General features: G+C 37.6%; 1 protein-coding gene across 1 annotated transcript in view; it reads right to left on the reverse strand.

Annotated features, from left to right (window-relative positions):
- The window catches only part of LOC126356224 (uncharacterized), a 184138-nt gene that overhangs the window by 70114 nt on the left and 89801 nt on the right, over nt 1-24223 (reverse strand). The window contains exon 6 of the mRNA XM_050007043.1: nt 10666-10830. Within this exon, the coding sequence (XP_049863000.1) occupies nt 10666-10830 (165 nt within the window). The remainder of the gene's footprint in view (nt 1-10665; nt 10831-24223) is intronic.

The following is a 24223-nucleotide window of genomic DNA, read 5'->3' on the forward strand; positions in this document are numbered from 1 at the left end:
TCATATAGAACAACCACCTACTCCACAGCATATAACACCCATAAGAAGAAAAGACATTTGGAGGTTGGAAAAAGACACATGGGCATGGTTTCATGGCAAGGCATCAAGTACCACAACTGTCCCATTCACATATGCCAATTGCAGACAATTGTAGTTGATCTGTGGGAAGAAGGCTAGTGCCATACCCAGGTCAAGGTCATTTCCCACCCTGTCGCAGTTATTTTCAGGTGCCATACAGAGGTACCAACCGCTCACCTACCTCCAGGTAAACTAAATGGATATGGATGTAACCATCTGTGGAAATGAGCTCACCACAGATTCTCAAATTCTCCAAGGATGACGGTCACCAAGATGCCAGGTACTCCCATTGACATCGCCGTCAATGCCCAACTTGCCAAGGCACCAGCTGACTCTGGGACTTCCCTTTCTGTAATGCGGAATGCTAACCATTGATAGCTAAAGAAGTTGTTACATTATATGGAAACAACTATGATGAAAGTCGCAAACTCGAAGTACATCTAGTCAACAGAACATTTTTTGCAGGAATAACTATGGATGAAAGAACACTTCCTTCCAAATTTGTCATTTTAAAAGAATGTAGTCACGATGTTATTCTCAGACGGGTCTGCTTGCAGGCATCACAAGTAGGCATATACTGTGGAAGACGAGAGCTCCAGACTGATGAATATTTCCAACAAGCACACACAAAACACAGATTGCTCTGGGCAATTGATTGTTATTGAGGATGATGATGTCCCACCATTGTCAACAAGATTAGTTCAAGTAATCAATCAATATGCACAGTTTAACTGTCTAGCTTTTGTCAATTGCAAAAAGCTACACAGGTTCAAAAAAGTAATCTACATGCCAGCAGCAACCATAAGCATTGTAGATGGACAAGAAGAACTTTGGATCACTAATTTTCATGAGCCTTTACAAATCATCCTGAAAGGTTCTGTCACTGGTGAAGATTGGTGCTCTATTTCCACAGAGACAATGCATGGGAGGAAGCTACTGACAATAGAATCTGGTCTGAACAAGAAACAATATCAGTGAGATGTTGATACTATGTCTCAGTTTTTAGGTGCTTTCAAATCATGACGAGAATAGACAGAACAAGCTGCCGTGGTGAAACATATGAACACTTTGGGTCATCCATCGATTACCCACCACTACTATAGAGTGTTGCTCTCTAAACAATGGATAATGAGGGAGGAAGTGGAGAAGATGCTGCAAGACATCACTTATATCTTCAGGGAGTCCTTAGTTCTCTCCTGTGGCTCTTGTGAAGAAGGATGACACATGGCATTCCTGTGTCGACTACTGATAACTAACAAAATTATGAAGAAAAATTTCTCTCCATTGCCTCACAGTGAGGATACCCTAGACTGCTTGAAAGAAACTAAGAATTTTTCAACCAATCAAGAAAGAGTACCTTGCAGCTGTTGGACCTTCAATACAGTCTTGATGTATTTACTAGGCAAACCATTCACTGTTGTGATGGATCAAAATCCTCTATAGTGGCTTACTAGCCTGAAGGATTCATTAGGTCCACTGACACGATGGGGACTGAGGCTTCAGGAGTGAGATATCACAGTGGTATATGAAGGCGGATGTAAACACAAGGACATCAACTACTTTTGAGGGAATCCTTTGGCAGAATGCAGCAGTGTGGTTGAAATCTCAGGCATTACTGCATTAAATGACATTGCTGCTGAAAAGAGGGAAGATCCAGCACTGCTGAAAATGATAGGACCCTTGGAGGAGGAGGAACCAATCAAAGAAAAATTCCAATTAATGGATGAAACTTTGTGTAAGAGGAACTATGATCTGATAGGATGGAAATAGTTGCTCATCATCCAAATTCATCTAGGGCAGTTGCACTGCAGTATTATGATGATGTCCCAACCTCTGGTCACCTTGGATTTGTGAAGACTCCAGGCGCAGTCAGACACAGGAATCACTGGCCGTGTGTCTCTTGATTCATTAGACGCTATGCCAGTGACTTTAAGAAAGACCAATAATAAAAGCAAGTGTCTCAGTTACTTCTGGGTCCCCTGATACTAATCCCAAGTGCAACAGCACCTTTCCACTGAATTGGTATCAACCTCTTTGTAAGGTTCCTGAAGTCAACAAATGAAAATAAATGGATAATAGTCTGCACTGACTATTGCACCCACTACACTGTCACAAATGCTGTACTGACTGCCAAAGCTCCAGAAATAGCAAATTTCTTTGTAGAAGACATTATTTGGAAGCAATGAGCACCCTGTGCATTGCTCTCCGATTGTGGAAAATTTTACCAGTTGAGACTAGTATCAGAGGTAATTTCACATTGTTACATCACCCACAGAATGACAACTGCCTACCGTCCACAGATGAATGGCTACACAGATGTGCTATTAATGTATGTTGATGTCAAACAGAGAGACTGGAATATAACACTGTCCATCATGGCACCCACATTCAACACAGTACAGCTTCACACTATTCTTTCTGCTCCACAGTCATCAGGCTGAAATAACAATGGATACACTGTTCCCATTTCAACTGGATGATATTCCACATTACTGAATGAAACGCCTCAATACCAGATCCGATGAAGCCCAGAAGCTGGCTTGTATACTGATCCTGGATGCCCAGACGAAAAACAGAGTACTATAATACAAGGCAATGGCCAGTGAGATACAGCTTGAGAGATCTTTTAGGGGATTTATGTCCATGTGGAAAGAGGGACTATCAGAAAAGTTGCTAAAGCACTATTTTGAGCCATATTGGATCCTCCGGCACTTACTGGACACCACACATGAAGCCTAGGGTTATGAACTTTCATCAAAAAGACAAAAGCATAAATATGTCTTCCATATTCTCTGTATTAAGTCCTACTATGGCCTGGAGGTGTAGGTCGACAACGGGATGTACGAGGAAACTGAAGACCCACTGAAAAATCATAAAGATTGAATGCGAGAGGCTACCTTTAATGTAACAATGTGCAAGAATGTTGAGAATCCACCTGTGCCTTCATGCAGAGGAACACTGGAAAGAATTAGATCACAGGTGATGCAACAAGAACTCCTGAAACAGTGGATCACTGTTACTCCAGGAGAGCTAGGCTGCAAGCTCTGCTGCAAGAATGGTGGTATAGTGATTAGCATCACTGGCTGGCATTCTGTGGTTCACCAGTTTAAACCCAACCAACAGAAATTATTTGTTAATTAATATTTATCATTTCTGGAAGGTACTTTAAGTATCTCACTTATCTTTGTACATACTGGAATAATCAATGTTTCTATCAATAGCTGCACTCTCCATCCACATGGGCAGCTCTATCTACCTGTAAACTTGTGACAATAATAAACATGCATTCAGTGTTACATGGTTTATTAATAAATGACCTTGCCTTTTTATCAGAACTGGTTTTGACATGACAGTATCATACTACTGTAGAATTAGTGAGCAGACAGAGGAAATAGTTACATATACCAAAAATTGAGTTAAATGCTGGGCTCTTCAGTTTAATAAATGTTGTATTGGACAACTCTTTGATTATTGTGCCATGACAGTGGCTCAAGAAACAAATTTACATGCAATCAGGAGGAAGTATCTTAAGCTACATGATGCAGATGATCCACTCACTCAGTATATCCTTCTCCATTTTCGTCACAGACTTAACCTGTCCCATCAGACACAGGACTACCTGTGACAGCAGCCATGCCATACACCAGCTCTGCTGCAATTGTTATAAAGCATTTTATATTGGCATGACCACAGACTATCAATCAACCCAAATGAATGTCCATTGCTAAATTGTTACCAAAACCAGAGTTGACCCCAGTGGCAAAGCATGCAGCTGAGCACAACATGATAGATTTCAAAGGCTTGACAATCCATGCCATCTGGATCCTTTCCATTCCCACCCAATACCACTTTTTCTGAACTATGTAAATTCAAGCTGTGCTTTGTTTCCCTATTCATCCTGGCCCCAATCTCTGCTGCCCCCCCCCCCCCCCCCCCGCCCAATAGCTGCTTCCTCCATAACCTTTATCCTGCACCCACAATTCTTCCTTGTAGTCTCCCCTTCCTCTGTTCTGTGACCCCTTTCCAAAACACTCCACACCGTTGCCATCATGTACTGTACAAATTCACCTGTACTTGGTGTCTGTGTCACATTCCTGTCCCAAGCATCTGCTGGTTCCCGCTAAACAATAAGACCCATTTTCCCAAACCTCCCTCTGACCCATTCATTAGCTCCTTTCTCCCCTCTCCCACTCCACCCTGTTTAATTTGCAAAACTGCAGTCCCCACATTGTGTATCCTACCAGCACCATGAGGCTGAATATACAGGATGTTCCTCCTTAGTGTCACCAGGTGCATTTTCTCTTGTGGGTCAGCAGACATCTGCAATTTGGATTTTGCTGTTTGTAGCACGAGCCAGCCCAAACAAATACTGCATGTCATGTCTTTCATGTAAGGTCCAGTATCAATCGAAAGTTCCAATTTTTTCCCGAAACAAACAAAATTATTTTTAATGAGGAATTTTATGTGGCCATTCAGTAGGGTGGTCAAAAATTAATCTAGTGTGATATTTGTTTTATTGATATGTATTAACAGGAACAGTAAAACACCAAGAATAACCAGTACTCCAGCAGTAACAGCATCACCCTTAACTATGCTGCCTGCTATCACCGTACAGCATCACTGCCCATTTGCCTCATGCAACTCCTTATGTTGAATCTCAATACTGATCAGGATACAAAATCTACTACATCTGCATTCATGTAGGCAATTAGTGAGAAAAAACTGATTCTTGTAGGAAACTGCTCAAAGACATGAACTGAAATTAAGTAAGCAGTGCTCATGATATGGATGAAAAATACTGCACATTATTAATAAATATCCTTGTCTTATTTAGAAAACTGTTTTCCCCTAAATATAACCTAGATAAATATAACCTGTAGACATTAATTCTCAAGGAGTAAATGGATATATTAAAATAAAAGGGTAACTGTATTCATCAGTTAGAAACAGCTCTGGTATTGATGCTGTTGCTCATTACTAGGGTTACTGCAAAACACTGAAGAAAGTGATATAGCCATTGAAGAAAATGCATTACAAGACAAAGACGGTCTCATCAGGTAGCAAAATAAAGATAACTTAGGGTATAGTGAAGGAGAAGCATGGTGGAACCAGATATGAGGAGGAGTAGGATAGCTTGAAATGATACATTAGTAACATGTGTGCAATGTTGGACAATTTTTTAACTGGAATTTCATGTTACTGAAAACATGGGGTTGTTGCCAAAAAAAGTAGGAAATTAAGGAGATGGGACTTAGATAAGCTGAAAGAACCAAAGGTTGTTGGGAATTTCAGAAGAAGCATTAGGCAAGAGTTGATTGGAACAGAAGAAAGGAATACAATAGAAGACAGATGGGTAGCTTTAAGAGATGAAATAGTGAAGGCAGCAATGGATGAAATAGGTAAATAGACAAAGCCTAGTAGAAATCCTTAGATAAAACAAGAGATATTGCAGTTAACTACTAAAAGTGGAAAATGTACAAATGCAACAACTGAAGCAGGCAAAAGGGACGACAAGGATCTAAAAACGGAGATTGACGGGATATGCAAAATGGCTAAACAGCAATGACTAGAGGCCAAATGGAAGGCTGCTGAAGCATGCATAATGAGAGGGAAGATGCCTATAGAAAATTTATAAATGTTTGAAGAAAGGCGAAGCATCTGTATGAATATCAGTAGTGCAGATACAAAAACAGTAAAGAAGAGAAAGCTGAAATGTGGAAGCAATATATAGAAGGTCTATTTAAGGGGAATAAACTAGAGGACAATATTATAGAACAAGAAGAAGTAGATGAGGATGGAATGGGAGATATGTTGCAACATGAAGAATTTAACAAGGAACTGAAAAACATAAATGGACTCAAGGACACTGGAGTAGACAACATTCCCTCATAAATACTAAGATCCCTGGGAGAGCCAGTCTTGGAAAAATAATTCCATCTGATATGCAATATATATGCGACAGGCAACAGACTCTTAGATTTCAGGAAAAATGTAATAATTCCAATGACCATCTAGAAAAGTAAAAAAAGGGTAATGAAATGGAATCAAATTAAATCATGTGATACTGCGGAAAAGGGATTAGGATATGAGACACTAATAATAGTAGATGAGTTCTGCTATTTGCTTAACAAAATAACTGATGACAGCCAGTGCAGAGATGATACAAAATGCACACTGGCATTAGCCAGAAAAATGTTTTTGAAGAAGATACATCTGTTAACATTTGATATAAGTTTAAGTGTTGAATATGACATTTTGTAATAATGTGGAACATGTCACTTTCTTTACACAAAACAACTAATTTTGTTAATAGATACTAATTCATATCTAAAAATTCATTTATTGAGTAGAAGGAGTTGTCATTCAGAAAATCTTTTAATCTGTTTTTAAATGTTTGTTGGTTATCTGTCAGACTTTTAATGCTATTTGGCAAATGACTAAAGATTGTTAGGGAAGCATAATTCAACCCTTTCTGTGCAAAAGTCAAATCTAACCCTGAATAGTGAAGATCATCCTTTCTCCTAGTGTTGTAGCCATGCACTTCACTGTAATTTTTGAATTGGGCTGGGTTATTAATAACAAATTTCATAAGTGAATACATGTATTGCAAAGCTACTGTGAATATCCTGAGTTCCTTAAATACATGACTGCAAGCTGATCTTGGGTAGGCTCCAGCTGTTATTCAGATTACACACTTTCGTGCAGTGAATACGTTTTCTCTTAATGATGAATTACTGCAAAATATGATGCCATATGAAAGCAGCAAATGAAAATAGGCATACTAGCCTAATTACTGATATGTTTATACCCAACATTTTCAATAACCCTAATAGCATATGTAACTGAACCTAAACGTTTCAGCAGATCATCAATGTGTTTCTTCGAATTAAATTTCTCATCAATGCACACACCCAGAAATTTTGAATATTCTGCCTTAGCAACAGACTTCTGTTCATAGGCTATGTTTATCAATGGTGTTATGCCATTTACTGTACAGAATTATATATACTGTGTTTTCTCAAAATTTAGTGAGACTACATTTGCAGAGAACCACTTAATATTTTTCTGACAGACATTATTTACAATTTCCTCAGATGATTCTTGTTTGTTGGGTGTGATTACTATACCTCTATCATCAGCAAAAAGAACTAGCTTTGCATCTTCATGAATATAAAGTCGCAAGTCATTAACACATATTAAGAACAATAAGGGACCCCAGACTGAACCCTGTGGGACACCATTCTTGATATCTCCCCAATTAGAGGACTCTGTTGATTTTTGCAGACTATCTGTACTGTTAATTTCAACCTTCTGCATTCTTCCAGTTAAATACGAATTAAAGCATTTGTGCATTGTCTCACTCATACCACAAAACATAACCTTACCTAGAAGAATTTCGTGACTGCCACAATCAAAAGCTTTTGAGAGATCACAAAATATCTCAGTGAGCAATGTTTGGTTATTCAGTGCATTTAATATTTGATCAGTGAAAGTAGATATAGCATTTTCCGTTGAAAAACTTTTCTGAAAACGAAACTGACATTTTGTTAGTAAGTCATTTTTACAAATAAGTGATGCTACTCTTGAATAAATTACTTTTTCAAGAATTTGGATAAAGGCATCAGAAGTGAGATTGGGTGGTAGTTGTTACCATCAGACTCATCCCCTTATTTATGTAATGGTTTAACAAGAGTGTATTTCAGCCTGTCTCAAAAAATGCCATTTCATTGTGTTACTACATATATGGTTGAGAATAGTACTCATCTGTTGGAAACAAGCTTTTAGTACTCTGTCAGAAATGTGATGAATTCCATGTGAGCTTTTACTTTTGAGTGAATTTATTGTTTTCCTAATCTCAGTAGGAGAGATGAGTTGAATTTCAGTTTTATCAAATTGCATAGGTATTGCCTCTTCTATATACTGCCTTGCATGTTCTAATGAACATCTGAATCCTATTTTCTCTTCAACACTTAAAAAAATGATTATTAAAAATGTTTTCTACTTCTGACTTCTCGTTATCAAACTTTTCACTGAGCTTGATAAAAATACAGTCTTCCTGTGCTCTTGCTTGCCCTGTTTCCTTTTTAACAATATTCCAAATAGTTTTAATTTTATTATCAGATGTGCTAATCAGATGTAATGCACATACTTCTTGACTTTTTAATAACTTTCCTTAATACAGTGCAGTAATTTTTAATAATGTTTCACTGTTTCTGGATTATTACTCCTCCTAGCTGTAAGATACATTTCCCTTTTCTGTTTAAAATATATTTTTTATACCTTTAGTAAGTCATGGCTTTTTAGATGGTTTCTTACAATTATATTACACTATTTTCTTAGGGGAACTGTTTTCAAATATGCTCACAAAGGTATCAGAAATAGGTTAAATTTTAAATTAGCATCAGGTTCTTCATACACCTCATCCCAATCTGACTGTTGCAAGCTTCCCCTAAAATTTTCTATTGTTAAATCTTTAACTGAATGCACTATTTTGAAGGCCTCTTTTGCATTGCTGTACAGAGTTATGTAATACACTGTAACTAGATGTGCATCATGATCAGACAGACCATTCTTAACAGGAAAAGTTTTTATTTTATTGAATTTATCTTGGCAGTTGCTGCAGAAACACTGTTTCCACATACGCTATCCACTGACAGTACACGTCATCTGATTTTTCTGAAGTTTTTCATAAGGCCAAAGAAGTATTTTTTAGACACATCATGGCAGATATCCTTCAAGCCAAGGCTTTGTAGGTGGTGCCAAGAAACAAATATGCCATATAGACATGGCACAGATAATTCATGATAATGTAAATATGTATAGTAGTATCTCTCAGTATGGATTAATCTACTAGGATTATTCACAAGTTGATTGGTGATACCTTCAAAAAGCTGGTTGGAGATGTCATGCATCTCTTCTAACAGTTTTTGAAAAATAGATCTACTCATGCCTGTGTGTGTGTAACTGGAAATGGCAAGCATCCATGAGGAACTATTAACATTGAGCAGATCAGTTTTCCACTACATGTCTATCAACATGTCACACATAATTTAATTATGCAGGGTGTTTGAAAAATATTTTTACAAACTTTGGGATCAAGCTCAAGCAGACGCGCAGCAAAAGGTGCCAGAACCTAAAGAAGGAATTCAGCTGCTGTCTCCGCCCTTTTGATAGTTCAAGACAAAGGAAACATGGAAAGAACACACAACATTCCTGCATCAACATTACAGTGTTTGTTGGACTGGCACAAGGTTAATTACACTGCTCCAGCTAAGCACTAAGAGAAGTCATGTGTGAAATGCTATGTCACCTGTGATCAGGAGAACTGCTTCTTCAGGCAAGCTGAGTGTAATTTTTGTCATCACACAGGACATATGAAACTGGTCTGCCTGCAAAAGTCTAGAAAACCATCCTCTGTTCCACGCAAGACAAATGTAAAGTAGGAATACATGAAAATCATCATTATTTCATGTTCAGATTCTGTGCTTCCTCCTGCTCAAAACTCAGACAAGTGATGACGCAGAAAATGCACACACACATTTTTAATGTAAATGCCACATTCTTCAAAAAAGCACTCCTCTTCACAAAATTTGCAAAAGTGCTCTAATACACAGGTTGAAATAGAACAATTTTTCACAGCACGTAATTGACCAGTCTCGTTGCTAAACCTAGGTACACATGAAAAAATTGGCCACGCACTTTAGCAAACATCAAGTCTGAATCTCATCACCTATTAACAGTTTCAGCATTTCAGTCCTTGGAATATGCTGCTTACCTGCAAAATACAAAACCACAACCAAGGAAGTCCCTTTCACTGTAGTCCACTCATGCATGAGCCCAATCTGGGACCACTGTTCCAATGACGATCTACTGTGTTCTTGACACCAGGCTTTACGGGCTCTCCTGTGACCATGGGTCAGTGGAATGCACCTTGCAGGCCTCCAGGCGAATAAACCAAGTCTGTTCAGTCATCTGTAGACTGTGTGTCTGGAGACAACTGTTCCGGTGGCTGTGGTAAGGTCCCAAGCAAGGCTACCTGCAGTACTCTGTGGCCGTATGCAGGCACTGATGGTGAGATATGAGTCTTCTTGTGGTACTGTACACTGTGGACATCTCGTACTGCAGCGCCTGGACACATTTCCTGTCAATTGGAATTGTTGCCATAATCTTGAGATCACACTTTGTGGCACACGGAGGGCCTATGCTACGACCTGCTGTGTTTAACCAGCCTCCAGTCGCCCTAGTATTCTACCCCTCAAAGTCATCAATATGTGTTCTTTGAGCCATTTTCAACAAACAGTCACCATTAGCATGTCTGAAAATGTATGGACACTTACTCGCTGCACCGTACTCCGATACACACCAACACACCTCTGTGTATATGGACTGCTGCCAGCACCACCATGCGACAACCACAGGCCAAATGCAGGGCATGGTCATACCCCGAGGTGATTTAAACTCGCAAACCACCCACCAGAGTGTTGTTTCACCATGTATCAGCATTATCCTTAATTTATGAGCATGAGTGTAGTTAAGTAACACAGACAATCATCAGACATACAACATTTATGACATAACAATATTTACCTTATCACCACCCATTGTCTTTTTATATTTGTGCAGTTTATGGACTGTAGTTGGCCAGTCTTGGAAAACAAAGACAGGAACAAGGTCAATTGAAAACTTCATCTCTGGTTGTGTAGCATGTTCTACATTGAGGGTAATAGCTGGCCCTGAATAAGATCTGGCAATCTGAAAGCAAAATGGACACTTTGTGCTGAAATGCGGAGAAATTAAAAATAATAGTGAAAAATATTGTTTATAGTAAAACTTTACATTATTTTTACAGAATCTTGAAAGTAAAAGTTGTCATCTGTCATAACATACTCACCAGTAAGCCACAGATACATAGATAATCCAATCAGACTGTTCATTTAGAAATCTATGATACCACCTCTACACAGAATATGAAATATACCATTTTCGACTCTAATGATAATTTGCTTTTCACAATAGTGAATCATTCATCCTGTATTTCAATTTCTAGGATTGAGTTAATATGTAAGTGTGGCCATAAGACAGTTGCATCATGAATGTTATGTCTAGCAACTCAGACCAAAACAGACATCTGGTCATTAGTCTATGGGAGATGTGTACAGTTTATCTGCAGGCAGCGATGCTTTGTCAATTTGCAGCTATTGCTACACAATGGGTTCCCCTAACCTGAACATAGGGAATAGGTTGCACTCCTGTGCACACTGAGTATTTTTGCAGAAGTTTCTGGGGTGACCTAAGTGTCAAAGGATTTCCCATAATGTCAGTATGGTACAGCACCTTATGTTGTTTCTTTGAAAAGCAACATTTTTAAATTTGTGTTACTGTGGACTTCTTTGAAAAGTGACATATTTACATTTCCAAGCCTTGAGAATGTTGACTTACGAAGTATGTTGTGAAGTGGGGATGGAAATAGCATGTACCTTTCATTCCAGCAACCAGATGAGCTGATTTTTGAGTGCAATCAAACACCAACAATGTTTAAATAGTAGTGCAAGGGGATAGATTAATTAACTCTAGCTTGCAGGTTAAAGTGATTCTGATGACCATTAGTTAAACAATTTAGGAACATAATAGTGAAGGACATTGATCTGATTATGTCAATGAAATATTTTCTTTGCTAACTATGGGGTAATAGCCTGTATAATAGAATCAAGAACACTGTATATTGTCTGAAGCATTGTGATGAGAACAGTAAGTATTCTGCTTTGAGCATACAAGTGGAAGGAACATTCTCAAAATGTTTTCTAGGATAAAGGAGACAAAGAGCAAGAGCCACATCACTTGCTATGGAGCACCACCCAGCTATCATTAAGGTATACCTCCATATGGTAAATCATGCAGGATTCAAATATACGAAAATATACTAAGAAAATTGTTAAAAAAGTTGACTTACAAGGAAGGCAATACATCTATAATGGCTAATCTCACTCTTATTTATGTTTTCTAATGTTATTGAGAAAGTCATATGCACTAAACTAATAAAATTTCAGAGTCAACACAATCTTAAATTAAAGAATCAGAACAGCTTTATGGAAATCAAGCCATCATCATTAGCTGCAGCACACAATTAATTGACTAGAAAACAATTGCAATGCAGAATGGGTATTTTGTAACTGGAGTGCTCCTTCATCTTGATAAAAGTATTTGATTGTGTTGTATAACAATATTACTTGACAAGCTACGTAAGCTTAGATTGGAGAAGCTGGCTATAAATTCATAAAATTGTGTATGAGTAATAGGAGATATTTCTAGTGTGAGTGTTTGGAGTACATAAGAATATGAAGAGGATATGTTGCTACTTGGCTCACGGAGCAGACACTGAGTGGTAGATACTACACACACAAACACACTACCCAACCCTGCTACATCATTACTCACCTCAGCCTCAATAGCAACCAGGCCTTAGCGCCTAGAGATGACAGCAACCATGTGCATATGATTTTGTTTGTGTGAATGTGAGTGAATTTTGCATCCTCCCTGATGAAGGAATTACTACAATAGCTAAATAGTGTCTCACAGTCTTTTTCATTGTATCTGTCTTCCACTCAGTGTCTCCTCATTATGGTGAGGAGCAATCTGTCCTTTTCATAATGTTTACATCTTTTTTATATGGTCTTGTTACTAGTCATTTGCCTTTATAATGCACATTACTACTTGCCATGTGGCTGACTGAACCTTTCAGTCCCTGAATACAAATAAATTATAGAAATAGCGGCTAATAAGATGTGTTTTAATTTTCTTCTGAACTGATAGGGATTCTCAGTTTCTTGGTTTATATTAGATAAGAACTTGAATATCTTAACACCAGAGCATATAACTTCTTTCTGAACCCTGCATAAGAGGGCAAAGTTTCCATGAAAATTACTGTTTTTCTTGTATTGTCATTGTGAATAGCACAGTTCAAAACAATCTTTATTATCAGTAACAGAAACTAGTAAAAAAATAAATATCAGTAACAGAGTGTAAAAATTCCAATAGCCTTAAAAATGCTACTACTTTACACACTATTCTCACTGCTCGCTTTCACAGAACAAACACTTTCTTAATTTTAGGCACAGAAGATAATTCCGTAACACAACAGGGAAAGGAAGTATGCAACACTCTCATCTTTAGGTCAGCACAATGATAGCTATTTCTAGGTGCATTACACACTGAACTCAATTTTAACTTGTTATCCAGCTGGACTGCAAGGAATTTTAAACTTTGTGCTCCATTCGTTGTATGACCATTAATGTCTATTTCTTGTGATAAAAGGTCATTATTTTTGGTTGAAACTGCACAATATGAATCTTTGTGAGATCAAGACTTGAACTGTTAGCTGTGAACCACTTGTAGCCCCGTTCAGCTGTCACCTGAGCTGCATCTGTGAGATTGAGTTTGCTCTCTTGTGTCGCCATCAGCAAATAATACAGTTTTTGAACTACCGTTTACAACAACTGGATGGTCATTTACTTAGATTGGAAACAAGAATGGGCCCAGTATTGATCCCAGTGGTACTCCACACACAATATGTTACTCCATTATGGCATTATTTTCACACTCAAGGTACAGTTTGTAACAAAGCACATGGATGCTTTCCAGCTGTTATGTCCCCTGCCACCAAACTCCCCAGACATGAACATTATTGAGGATATCTGGGATGCCTTGCAACAAGCTGTTCAGAAGAAATCTCCACCCCCTTCATACTCTTTAAAGATTTATGTACTTCAGACATTAGTTGAGTCCATGCCATGTCATATTGTGGCACTTCTGCAAGCTCGCGAGGGCCCTACACTATATTAGGCAGGTGTATCACATTCTTAGGCTCTTCAGTGTATATTTTAGAGTATAATGTACCTTAGAAAAAACATTCGTCTGTAGCCACAAACAGCTCAATACGTAGGAATAGAACCAGGGCAAGTCACTACTTACATCCCAACAGAAAAAAACAAAACTGTTGTAGCAGCAATGATTACCAATGTACAAAGGACAACTAAAACATGCAGAACATATATATGTTCAATAAACTACATAAAAAATCAGTAGTGTCATATCTCAATGAGGACAAGAGCATGCAGAGGAACTATGGCTCAAGTTATGTAGTTGACCAGACCCTTGATAGGTATGTACCCAGTGGAACAGTCAATAATAGGAGTGGACCTCCACAGTATACAGTCACTGCGAAGAAATTTTTAAACAAACAGAGATTACTGCATAATAGATGTAAAACAAACCGTAGATAGAGAAATGCTGAATGACACATGTGTGCCGTCAAGAGAGCAATGCATGATGCCTTCAATGATTACGGTAGCAGAATACTATCAGAAGATCTTTCGCACACCAATTACTTTGGACATACGTAAAGGCTGTTAGTGGTACCAAAGTTAAGTGTCCAGTCCCTAGCAAATGAGGCACGAGCTGAAATTGAGGGTAGCAAAGCAAAACCTTAAATTCTTAACTCCATTTCCAAGTTTTCCTTTACACACAAGACCCAGGAGAACTGCTCCAATTTAATCCTCATACCACTGAAAAGATGACTGAAATATGAATTAGTGTCAGTGGTGTTTAGGAACAGCTGAAATCATTAAAATTGAACAAAGCTCCATGGCCTGACAGAATCCCTGTCAGATTCTATACCAAATTTGCAGCTGAGTTAGCCCCTCTTTTAATTGTAATCTACCATAGATCCCTGAAGAAAAAGCTGTGCCCAGTTCTTCAAAAAAAGCACAGATCACACCCATCTATGAGCAGGGTAGTAGAACTGATCCACAAAACTATTGTTCAACATCCTTGACATCAATTTGTTGTAGAGTCTTAGAACATATTCTGAGCTAAAACATAATGAGGTATCTTGAACACAATGACCTCCTCAGTGCCAACCAGGATGGGTTCCATAAACCAATCGTATGCAACCCAACTCACACTTTTCTCACATGACATAATGAAAGCTTTGGATCAAGGCAGTCAGGTTGATTTCTGAAAAGCATTTGACTCGGCACCAAACCTGTGCTTACTTTCAGAAGTTCAGTCATAGGGGGAATCAAGCAAAATTTGTGACTGGATTGAAGACTTCTGGTAGAGAGGATGCAGCACATTATCTTGGTGTCATCGTCAGATATATAAGTAATTTGGGTGTGTCCAGAGAAGTGTGCTGGGACCCTTGCTGTTCATGTTGTATATTAATGACCTTGCAGACAATATTAATCATCAGACATTTTGCAGATGATACAGTTATCTATAATTAAATACTGTCTGAAAGAAGCTGGATAAATATTTGGTCAGTTCTTAATAGGATTTCAAAGTAGTGCAAAGATTGGCAACTTGCTCACAATGGTGAGAAATGTAAAATTGTGCACTTCAAAAACAAAACAAAAAAAATTGTATCCTATGACTGTAACATTAAAGAGTCACACTCTGTAGGGATATAAAATGTAATGATCACAGAGGCTCAGTTGTCAGAAAAGCAGGTGAAGGACTTGAGTTTACTGGTAAAATACTGGGGAAGTGCAATCAGTCTACAAAGAAGATTGCCTACAAATCACTTGTGTGACCCATCCTAGAACATTGCTCAATTGTATGGGACCCATACCTTGTGTTACTTAAACATTGATAAACTATCAGTTAATTGATAGTATCCGCATTATCGTCACTATTGGTAGTCTGGTTGAACTATCAACAATCTTGTTGTTTAATTCTTTTTGAATCGGTGCCTGAAAAATTTTCATTTCCTGTTACCTCCATGGTGTTTGGAGTGCAGAGAGAAAGTAGATTGTATGGAGGTATTTAACCAACAACAAATCTAGTGGCACCTTGCCCAGTCTAAGTTGTTTACAAAGTATGTTGTTATCAGATTGGTCACTGTGGGGGAAAGAGGAAATTTTCTTGTTTGTCTTCCAGTGACGACAACTCACGGTCATGCACATCTCGTACTCATCAGACGCTTATGGTAAAAACAACACACATAAATAATGAACCGAGTGAGATGGCACAGTGGTTAGCACACTGGACTTTCATTTAGAAGGACAATGGATCAAACCCGCATCTGCCCATGCTGATTTAGATTTTCCATGATTTCCCTAGATCACTTCAGGCAAATGTCAGGATGGTTTCTTCAAAAGGGTACCGCCAATTTCCTTCCCCATCCTTCCCTAATCCGAGCTAGTGCTCCATCTCTAATGACCTTGTTGTTGATGGGCATTAAACACAAATCTCCAATGAATAACTAGATTTTGTGGAAGCGCATTATACTGATTTTCTTCTTCAAATGTGAGAGCTTACTTGCTTGTACCAAGGAATACAACTGTAAGTAAGGCTGCTCTAATACAACACAGTTCATAGCGGGAAAAATGATATTTTAAATATTTGTTCAGTGTTTCTGATTGTACTGTATAATGTATTTTAAAATAAATACAATTATTGTTATTATTAATTAAACACCTCTTCTACTGTCCTCTTTTGTTTCCGATTCCTCATTGTACGTACAAGTGTTTTCAGTTGTACTTGTTAACGTGTACAGTGATTTGAAAACACACAACACTGACACAATCCTAATGCCCCTGCATCACTTCTGCTTTTGCAGAAGCACAAATATCATTCATATGTTGGTTGCTCATGCTGTGGTCAACTAACGGACCTTGTTCCTTCAAGGACACAGCAGCTCCCACAAAACTAAATATGGTGAAAGCACAACCTACAGGGTGTCAAGTTTTTTTTTTTTATTATTTGTATGGTGGCTGGACATAATCATTAAAATATACAGCTGTACTTACATACTGTCTGCTGTCACAGCATTGCATTGCATATTCTTAAGTAATTTGGGCAAAACGTGAATGTTTTAGTGGATGTGAGACAAATCTAATCTCTTCTTGCCAAGAGTTGACTGTGAATGTCCAGAAATGTTTCTGCAAAACTCCAAATCCTTTAGATGCTTCTTAAGCTCTTGCCCATTAATGCTGAAACCCCTTGTCTGAAAGCTCACTATTTTTTTTTTCATTTTTTCAAGTTTATGCCATTCTGGAACCTATTAATAATTTTTCAAGTATCATGAGGAAGAATTCTGTCTCTAAAGATTCCAGCTCTAAGGGGTATCATAGGAGGTGACCACAATGTGACAACAATGGCTTCTCCATCATTCATTTCATTATTTAAACACTACACACAGGATTATTCTTCATCACACAACTATAGTGCCACAACTGCTGTATCACTGTCAGCAGCAGTGAGAAAAAGAGGACAGTAGCTAAGAAGTGTTCTGAATGGTGCCAACATGACACAATCACTACTTTTCACATGTCACTGATAGTCTATGTTGGCTGAGGAAATTCCATGCTTCCAAGATAATTGTGTTTATGTAAGAGGTGTATAAATCGAGGTTTTTTTTTTATTTTGAAAATGAACTGTAAAAATCGATCATCTGTGTGGAATTTTTTCAAGAAAGTGGGGATAATAGTCAGTTTGTAAAGTGTACCATCTGCATTAAAGATTATAAACATGATCAGGGATTAGGACTAATTTAAGACACCACTAAAATGGAAGCATGGTGAAAAGTTAGGACTCATGAATTAGTAATAGAATTCAAAGGTGAGGGATCAACTTGTGGGGTAGATCAAATGCAAGAGGTGCAACCAAAAGAATCGAGAAGCTCTATAAAAATTATTTTAACGGAAGTTAGTTCTACAGCACCAGTTCAAAAATAAAAAAAAGAACTTTATTCTCTTTATGCACAAATGATGGCTGTCAATATGCTGCTGTACAGAACTTCTGATTACCAAGGCTAGAAAAAAATTTGGACAGCAGATATGAGTTGCCAGATAAAAGCACACTTAAATGTTCACTGATTTCAAAACTATAGGAAGAGATAAAAACTAAATTACAGAAAGCCCTTACAAAATGTAATTGTTTTCAGTATTACAATGGGCATGTGGAAAAGCAATGCAAATGAAGGCATACTGCCACTGACTTATCACTTTGTTATAGATGAAAAATTAGTTTCACCCATATTAAAAGTGATAAAAACTGCAGAGCATCACAATGTAGAATCGATGTTATATTTCTTTTGCCATGCTGAGTTTCGTTTCTTGTAAGGTATTTCTTGGCAGTTTCACCCCTTCCTTCCCAGCCCCCAGCCCCCACTCCCCCCCCCCCCCCCCCCCCCTGCCACCCTTCTTGTAAATAGAAATCTGAAGCCGTAGTGTCATTTGTGTTCTGTTTACAGATACTGCCAACCATAACAGATCATTGAATAATTGTGTTACAACAGACTTAATATATTTTCTTATTCATTACTACAAATAAGCAACACATTTGAACATATATGTCTCTGTAATGTGCTTTCTCAAAACATTGTTATTTCAGCACCCAAAGTTTTCCCTTGAGTTTGAGAGATAGCAGACTAACAAGTGAGAAATGAACACGAACCCTAACACTGTCTGAACTGAAATTAATACAGCATAGCAAAATCAGCTGGCAGTGTCTTTAAAATTACTGTGTTGTCGTCGTCCAGGTATACTTGCTTTTGTGGTTATTTATGTGGAAGTGCTCCCATTGTGCTAGCAAATCTGAACAGAATCAAAACTTTCAGTGTTTATAAAACAGTGTCTATATTAATGCATACATTTGCCAAATGACTAACCATAGCAAGTTGTAAATATAGGCCTTACTAATCAAATTGGCACTTTCCAGTGATAACGGAAAATACTCAGCTACTGTGTAATCGAAGCTGTTGTATCGCCACTACAGTGAAGCAGACGAAACACTATCTATCAGGTTCAGTCAATGGCAAACTTTGAGTGGCACAGGTATATTATAGGAATACAGTGGTATGATGGATGAAGGTGCCAGCACTGCTGTCTCTCACCACACCTTTCTTTACCCTTCATTAATACCATATTGCAGTCTTTATACCATTCTGTGAGCTTCCCCCGATGAAAGGCGAAACACCCAACAAAACTTCTACGAGCTACATGCTTAACGTTGACTGCACTAAGATCGCAAGTGCTACCAACCTCAGTGATATAGCAGCTGTAGCACTGCAGTACAGTGATGGCCCTTTTGTTTTGCACTGAGTGTCAACTCAACAGAGAAAAAAAATAACGAGTGAAGAAGCCACCCTTGACTGTTCAACGCAGTTTCAATCTTGTTATTTCCATGTGCAGTCTACACTGTATCTGCTGCAGTTCATCAGCAAGCATGCACACCTAAGGTAGCAGCATTGCGTGGCAGACCAGTAAACACTTCCCCTCTCGCATCCCTATTCCTTATGGTGACCTACTTCTTCTTCTTCTTCTTCTTCTTCTTCCTCTTCCTCCTTTCCCCATGCTTCTAAGACACTTAAGCTCAACATAACATCGACAAGTAATATATTGGCCCAATTTTTATGAGAACTATTTTTTTTATATATGAAAGTAATTTTCCAGATAACAAGATGTTAAAAAAATAAGTTTTTTGACAATATTATGCAAACTTTTGGACATACTGTCAGGCTACTTTAGCATTACATTTTTTCAGGTCAGAATCAAATCTTAGTAGAAAACAATATCCATGATAAGACAGTAGTAGTTATTACAGACAACACTGCAGTTATTGAAAAAACTGCCTAAATTTTAAGGATTTGACATTCACCCAAAATTCTATTGAAATTAAAGGCTATTGTGGCTTTCTTTCATAACTTTACACTAGCCAGTGACAAACTGCACAACTGCACCATGTTAAAAAAAAAAGCAAACAAAAAAGAATTGAGACTGATAACAAATGCCATCTCGATTGAACAGCCCATCCCACGTGCTCCAAAGAATTTAAGAAGTACTTGAACATTTTGAAGTGGCAACAATAACAAACTCAGGGGAGTCATATCACTGTTTCCTTAATTAGACTTCTTAGACAAGGTATTGCTGCAAATTTTTCACACTTGTAAGGCACCTGAACAACTAGTTAAGGACAAAGTGTTCCGGATTCCTTGATTAAATCAAACAATGAAAAAATGAAACCATTTAACACATTGACTGTTAATATGCTTGTGACATTATTAGATCCTAGGTTTAAACAACTTGTTACAGGGCATTTCAAGAAGCAGAGGACACTTCAGGGAGAGTATGCTGCTATCACTGAGTCAACTACTATGATAATACCTCAAAGAGAAGCATCCATGAGCAGTGCTAATATGTCTACTGATACGTCTAACAGTTTGAAATCGGATGATCTACTTTTTGTGCCCAATCAGCATCAGCATAATGTCAATGTTGTTACACCAATCAGTGATTCCATAATTGACCTACATCAGTATTTTGAAAAACCTGTAGTAGACAAGCATGCTTGTGTATTAGAATATTATGCAAAATCAAATAGTGTGTTGCATTCAATGGTCATTAAATTTTAGTGGTGTCCAGCAACTTCGGTTCTTGCAGAGAGGGCATCCTCCAAGGGAGGATAAATAATTACTTAAAAATGCAACAGACTGAAGCAGAAAAATTTAAACACCTTATGTGTATCTTCTAATGTTGTATCTTAAACAACAGTCTAAAGGACAATAATTTAAATACCTTACTTTTCATAAAACAAAATTTGCAAATCTTGTTGTATTTTAAGCAATAAAAATTCTTAGAAAGCTATTTTTCATTTGAAATACCTTCATAAAACAATTGATAGTTAATCACAAATTGATAGTTTTTAAAAATACTGTCGATAATATCAGATGTGTCAACCATCAATGTTTAAAAAAGTAACACTAACTGTACCAAATAGGACTAACAGGAGACGTTAAATGTATACAGAGAAGGGCAGTACAAATGGTAACAGTTTGTTTAATTCATGTGAGAGTGTCACAGAGATACTGAAAGAATTGAACTGGCAGCCTCCTGAAGACAGGCATGAACTAACCAAAGAAAATCTATTAACAAAGTTTCAAGAACTGGCTATAAATGATGACTAAGAATATACTACAATCCCCTATGTATTGATCACATAGGGATCATAAAGATAACATTAGAATAATTACTGAATGCACATGGCATTCAAACAGCCATTCTTTCTGCACTCCATACGAGAATGGAATGGGAAAACACCCTAATGATTGGCACAATGGGATGTACCATCTGCCATGCACCTCACAGTGGTTTGCAGATTTATTTATTTATTTACTTGTATGGTTGACATACAGTGTAAAATTACAGGTATATAACATTAGTAATACTATATACAACAGGAATATGAAAGTACGAAACTACATACAAAAATTAACTAAATGTCAATATGTAGGTTTCTGATCCATTTAAGAGATGTATTGTTAGCTTTCATGAGGTCGCTCCAACTCCCCTGGTAGGAATGTCAGGGGCATTCATCTCTAATGTGCTTCATTGTCTGGTTTGGAGCCCCACAGTTACAATCTGGAGACTCTGTAGCACTCCATTTGTAAAGAGAGTCTGTGCATCATCCATGCCCAGTGCGAGCTCTGTTCGATTTGACCCACAGTTTCCTATCGAGTTCCGTGACAGCAGTATCATAATTATGCTTTCAAAACCACTCATGCTCTTCAGGATTTTCAATAAATTGACAGCTCTGGTTCCATAGGTCTCTCAGCCCAGTATTACTAGCAAGAAAACCTGGCTGAAAATGACTTACAAGTTCATGGCACACTCCAACGGTAATGCTGGAATTCAGTATGGTGTTGGTCCACTCTCGCAGGCATATGTTTAATCAGGTGCTGAAAGGTTTCTTGGGGAATGGCAGCCCATTCTTCACGGAGTGCTCCACCAAGGAGAGGTATCGATTTCAGTCGGTGAGGTCTGGCATGAAGTCAGCATACCAAAACATCCCAAAGATGTTCTATAGGATTCAGGTCAGGACTCTGTGTAGACCAGTCCGTTACAGGGATGTTATTGCCGTGTAACCACTCTGCCACAAGCTGTGCATTATGAACAGGCACTTGATCATGTTGAAAGATGCAATCATCATACCTGAATTGCTCTTCGATGCCCCCTCCATGAAAAACACGACCACACCATAACACCACCACTTTCGAATTTTACTGTTGGTACTACACACGCTAGCAGGTCACATTCACTAGGCATTTGCCATACCCACATCCTGCAATCTGATCACCACATTGTGTACTGTGATTTGTCACTCCCCACAATGTTTTTCCACTGTTCAATCATCTAATGTTTATGCTCCTTACACCAAGCAAGGCATTGTTTGGCATTTACCAGCATGATGTGTGGCTTATGAGCAGCCGCTCAAACATGAAATCCAAGTTTTCTCATCTTCCTCCTAACTGTCGTAGTACTTGCAGTAGATCCTGATGCAGTTTGGAATTCCTGTGTGATGGTCTAGACAGAGTCTGTCTATTACACATTACGAACCTCTTCAACTGTCGGCGGTCCCTATCAGTCAACCTACAAGATCAGCCTGTCCACTTTTGTGCTGTATGTGTCCCTTCATGTTTCCATTTCACTATCACATTGGAAACAGTGAACCTAGGGATTTTTAGGAGTGTGGAAATTTCACATACAGATGTAAGACACAAGTGACACCCAATCACCTGACTACGTATAAAGGCCTTGAGTTCCACAGAGTGCCCATTTCTGCTCTCTCACAATGTCTAGTGACTACCGAGTTCGCTTATAAGGAGTACTTGGCATTAGGTGGCAGCACAATGCACCTAATATTTAAAAAAGTATGTTTTGGGGGGTTTCCAGATACTTTTGATCACATAGTGTACTTAAAATAGTACCCAAGAGCCAAAGGATCATCCTTAAACTGTAATATGTAACTTTATCCACAACGTGTATCATGTAAATAGAAACGCTGAAGGACTACATATAAGAACTACAAAAAATGTAAGGAATTATCATGTTATTTACAAGAATATTTGTTATGTATGTATTTAATAAGAACCATTGTATCAAACTCTAATAGTTACAGAATGAGATGATTCTTAACAAAAATAGCAAATCTGTCTATGTTGGAGGAGCTGATACAATCTCACAATGCTTGTGCAAAGTAATACAAACAAAGGAGCATGCATTTGCAACATTATAAATTGAATATATTGATGTGACTAGAATACCTGGAACAACAAAAAATGAAATGAAATATAGACACTATCTGAAAATATGTGCAATATACGTAAACTAATGTTAAAACCCATATTTATACAATTCATACGCAGAAATGTAATTGCAATAATTGTGTAGCTATGTGTGAAAATTCAGGATTCATGTTTCCATCAAAATTAGAGCTGGTTCCAACAAATATTAACATTTATTAATTAAAGATTATTGTGAAAAACTAATTCACGTATTTTGGCACTGATAACAGTATTTTAAAAAGATTGCGACAAATTGTAAATCTAAATTGTTTTAGAAAACGAATCACCTTAACTGTAAACTTCAAAATAACTGTTTCATATTTTGATTGTTGAAACACACAAAAAGACCAGTGGCAACAGCAATTTATGGCTAGTATTGTCTTAGATTTTGTAGAATCAATGTTACATCATCTTTGTTGTGGAAATAAACAAGTTATTAAGTACATTTATATTTCAGCCATATATTTACTTGATTTGAGTAACCTGATGTCTCAATAAAGGGTTCCATTTTTCATTACCAGCAGAGAGTAATGCAACAAAGAGATACATGTCTCCATTAGGAAATTCAAGACACGAGTATCCAGTACTGACACCCAGAAAAGATAGTTAATTTTACATCCTTATATCATACATTGTACCATGGAAGAATAAATAAAAAAAAATAAATGAATAACTCAATCAGTCACTGAAACATTATTGGTGCTATTATACTTAGGAGACAACTCTAACAAGGACTGGAATTTTTGGTAAACATGAAATCTTTTTAATTATTTTACATGTTCTAACTGGAGATAGGCACTAGCAAGGGTATCTTTAGCTGACCTGTTAGTTAGTACAAGCTCTATCTAAGCAACAATTTCCATCAATGATTCACATTATCAGTACGTAGTTAAAATATTCACATAGTTTCTCATGTATACCGCATCTTCCACAGCTGTTCATTCATCTTGACCATATACTAGAAGCTTAAAATTAAATTAATTACAACAATGGTTGCATAGAATTTTCTCTTATAGTCTGTACATC

This window comes from Schistocerca gregaria, chromosome 3, assembly GCF_023897955.1.
Source record: "Schistocerca gregaria isolate iqSchGreg1 chromosome 3, iqSchGreg1.2, whole genome shotgun sequence".
NCBI classification, from domain to species: Eukaryota; Metazoa; Arthropoda; class Insecta; order Orthoptera; family Acrididae; genus Schistocerca; species Schistocerca gregaria.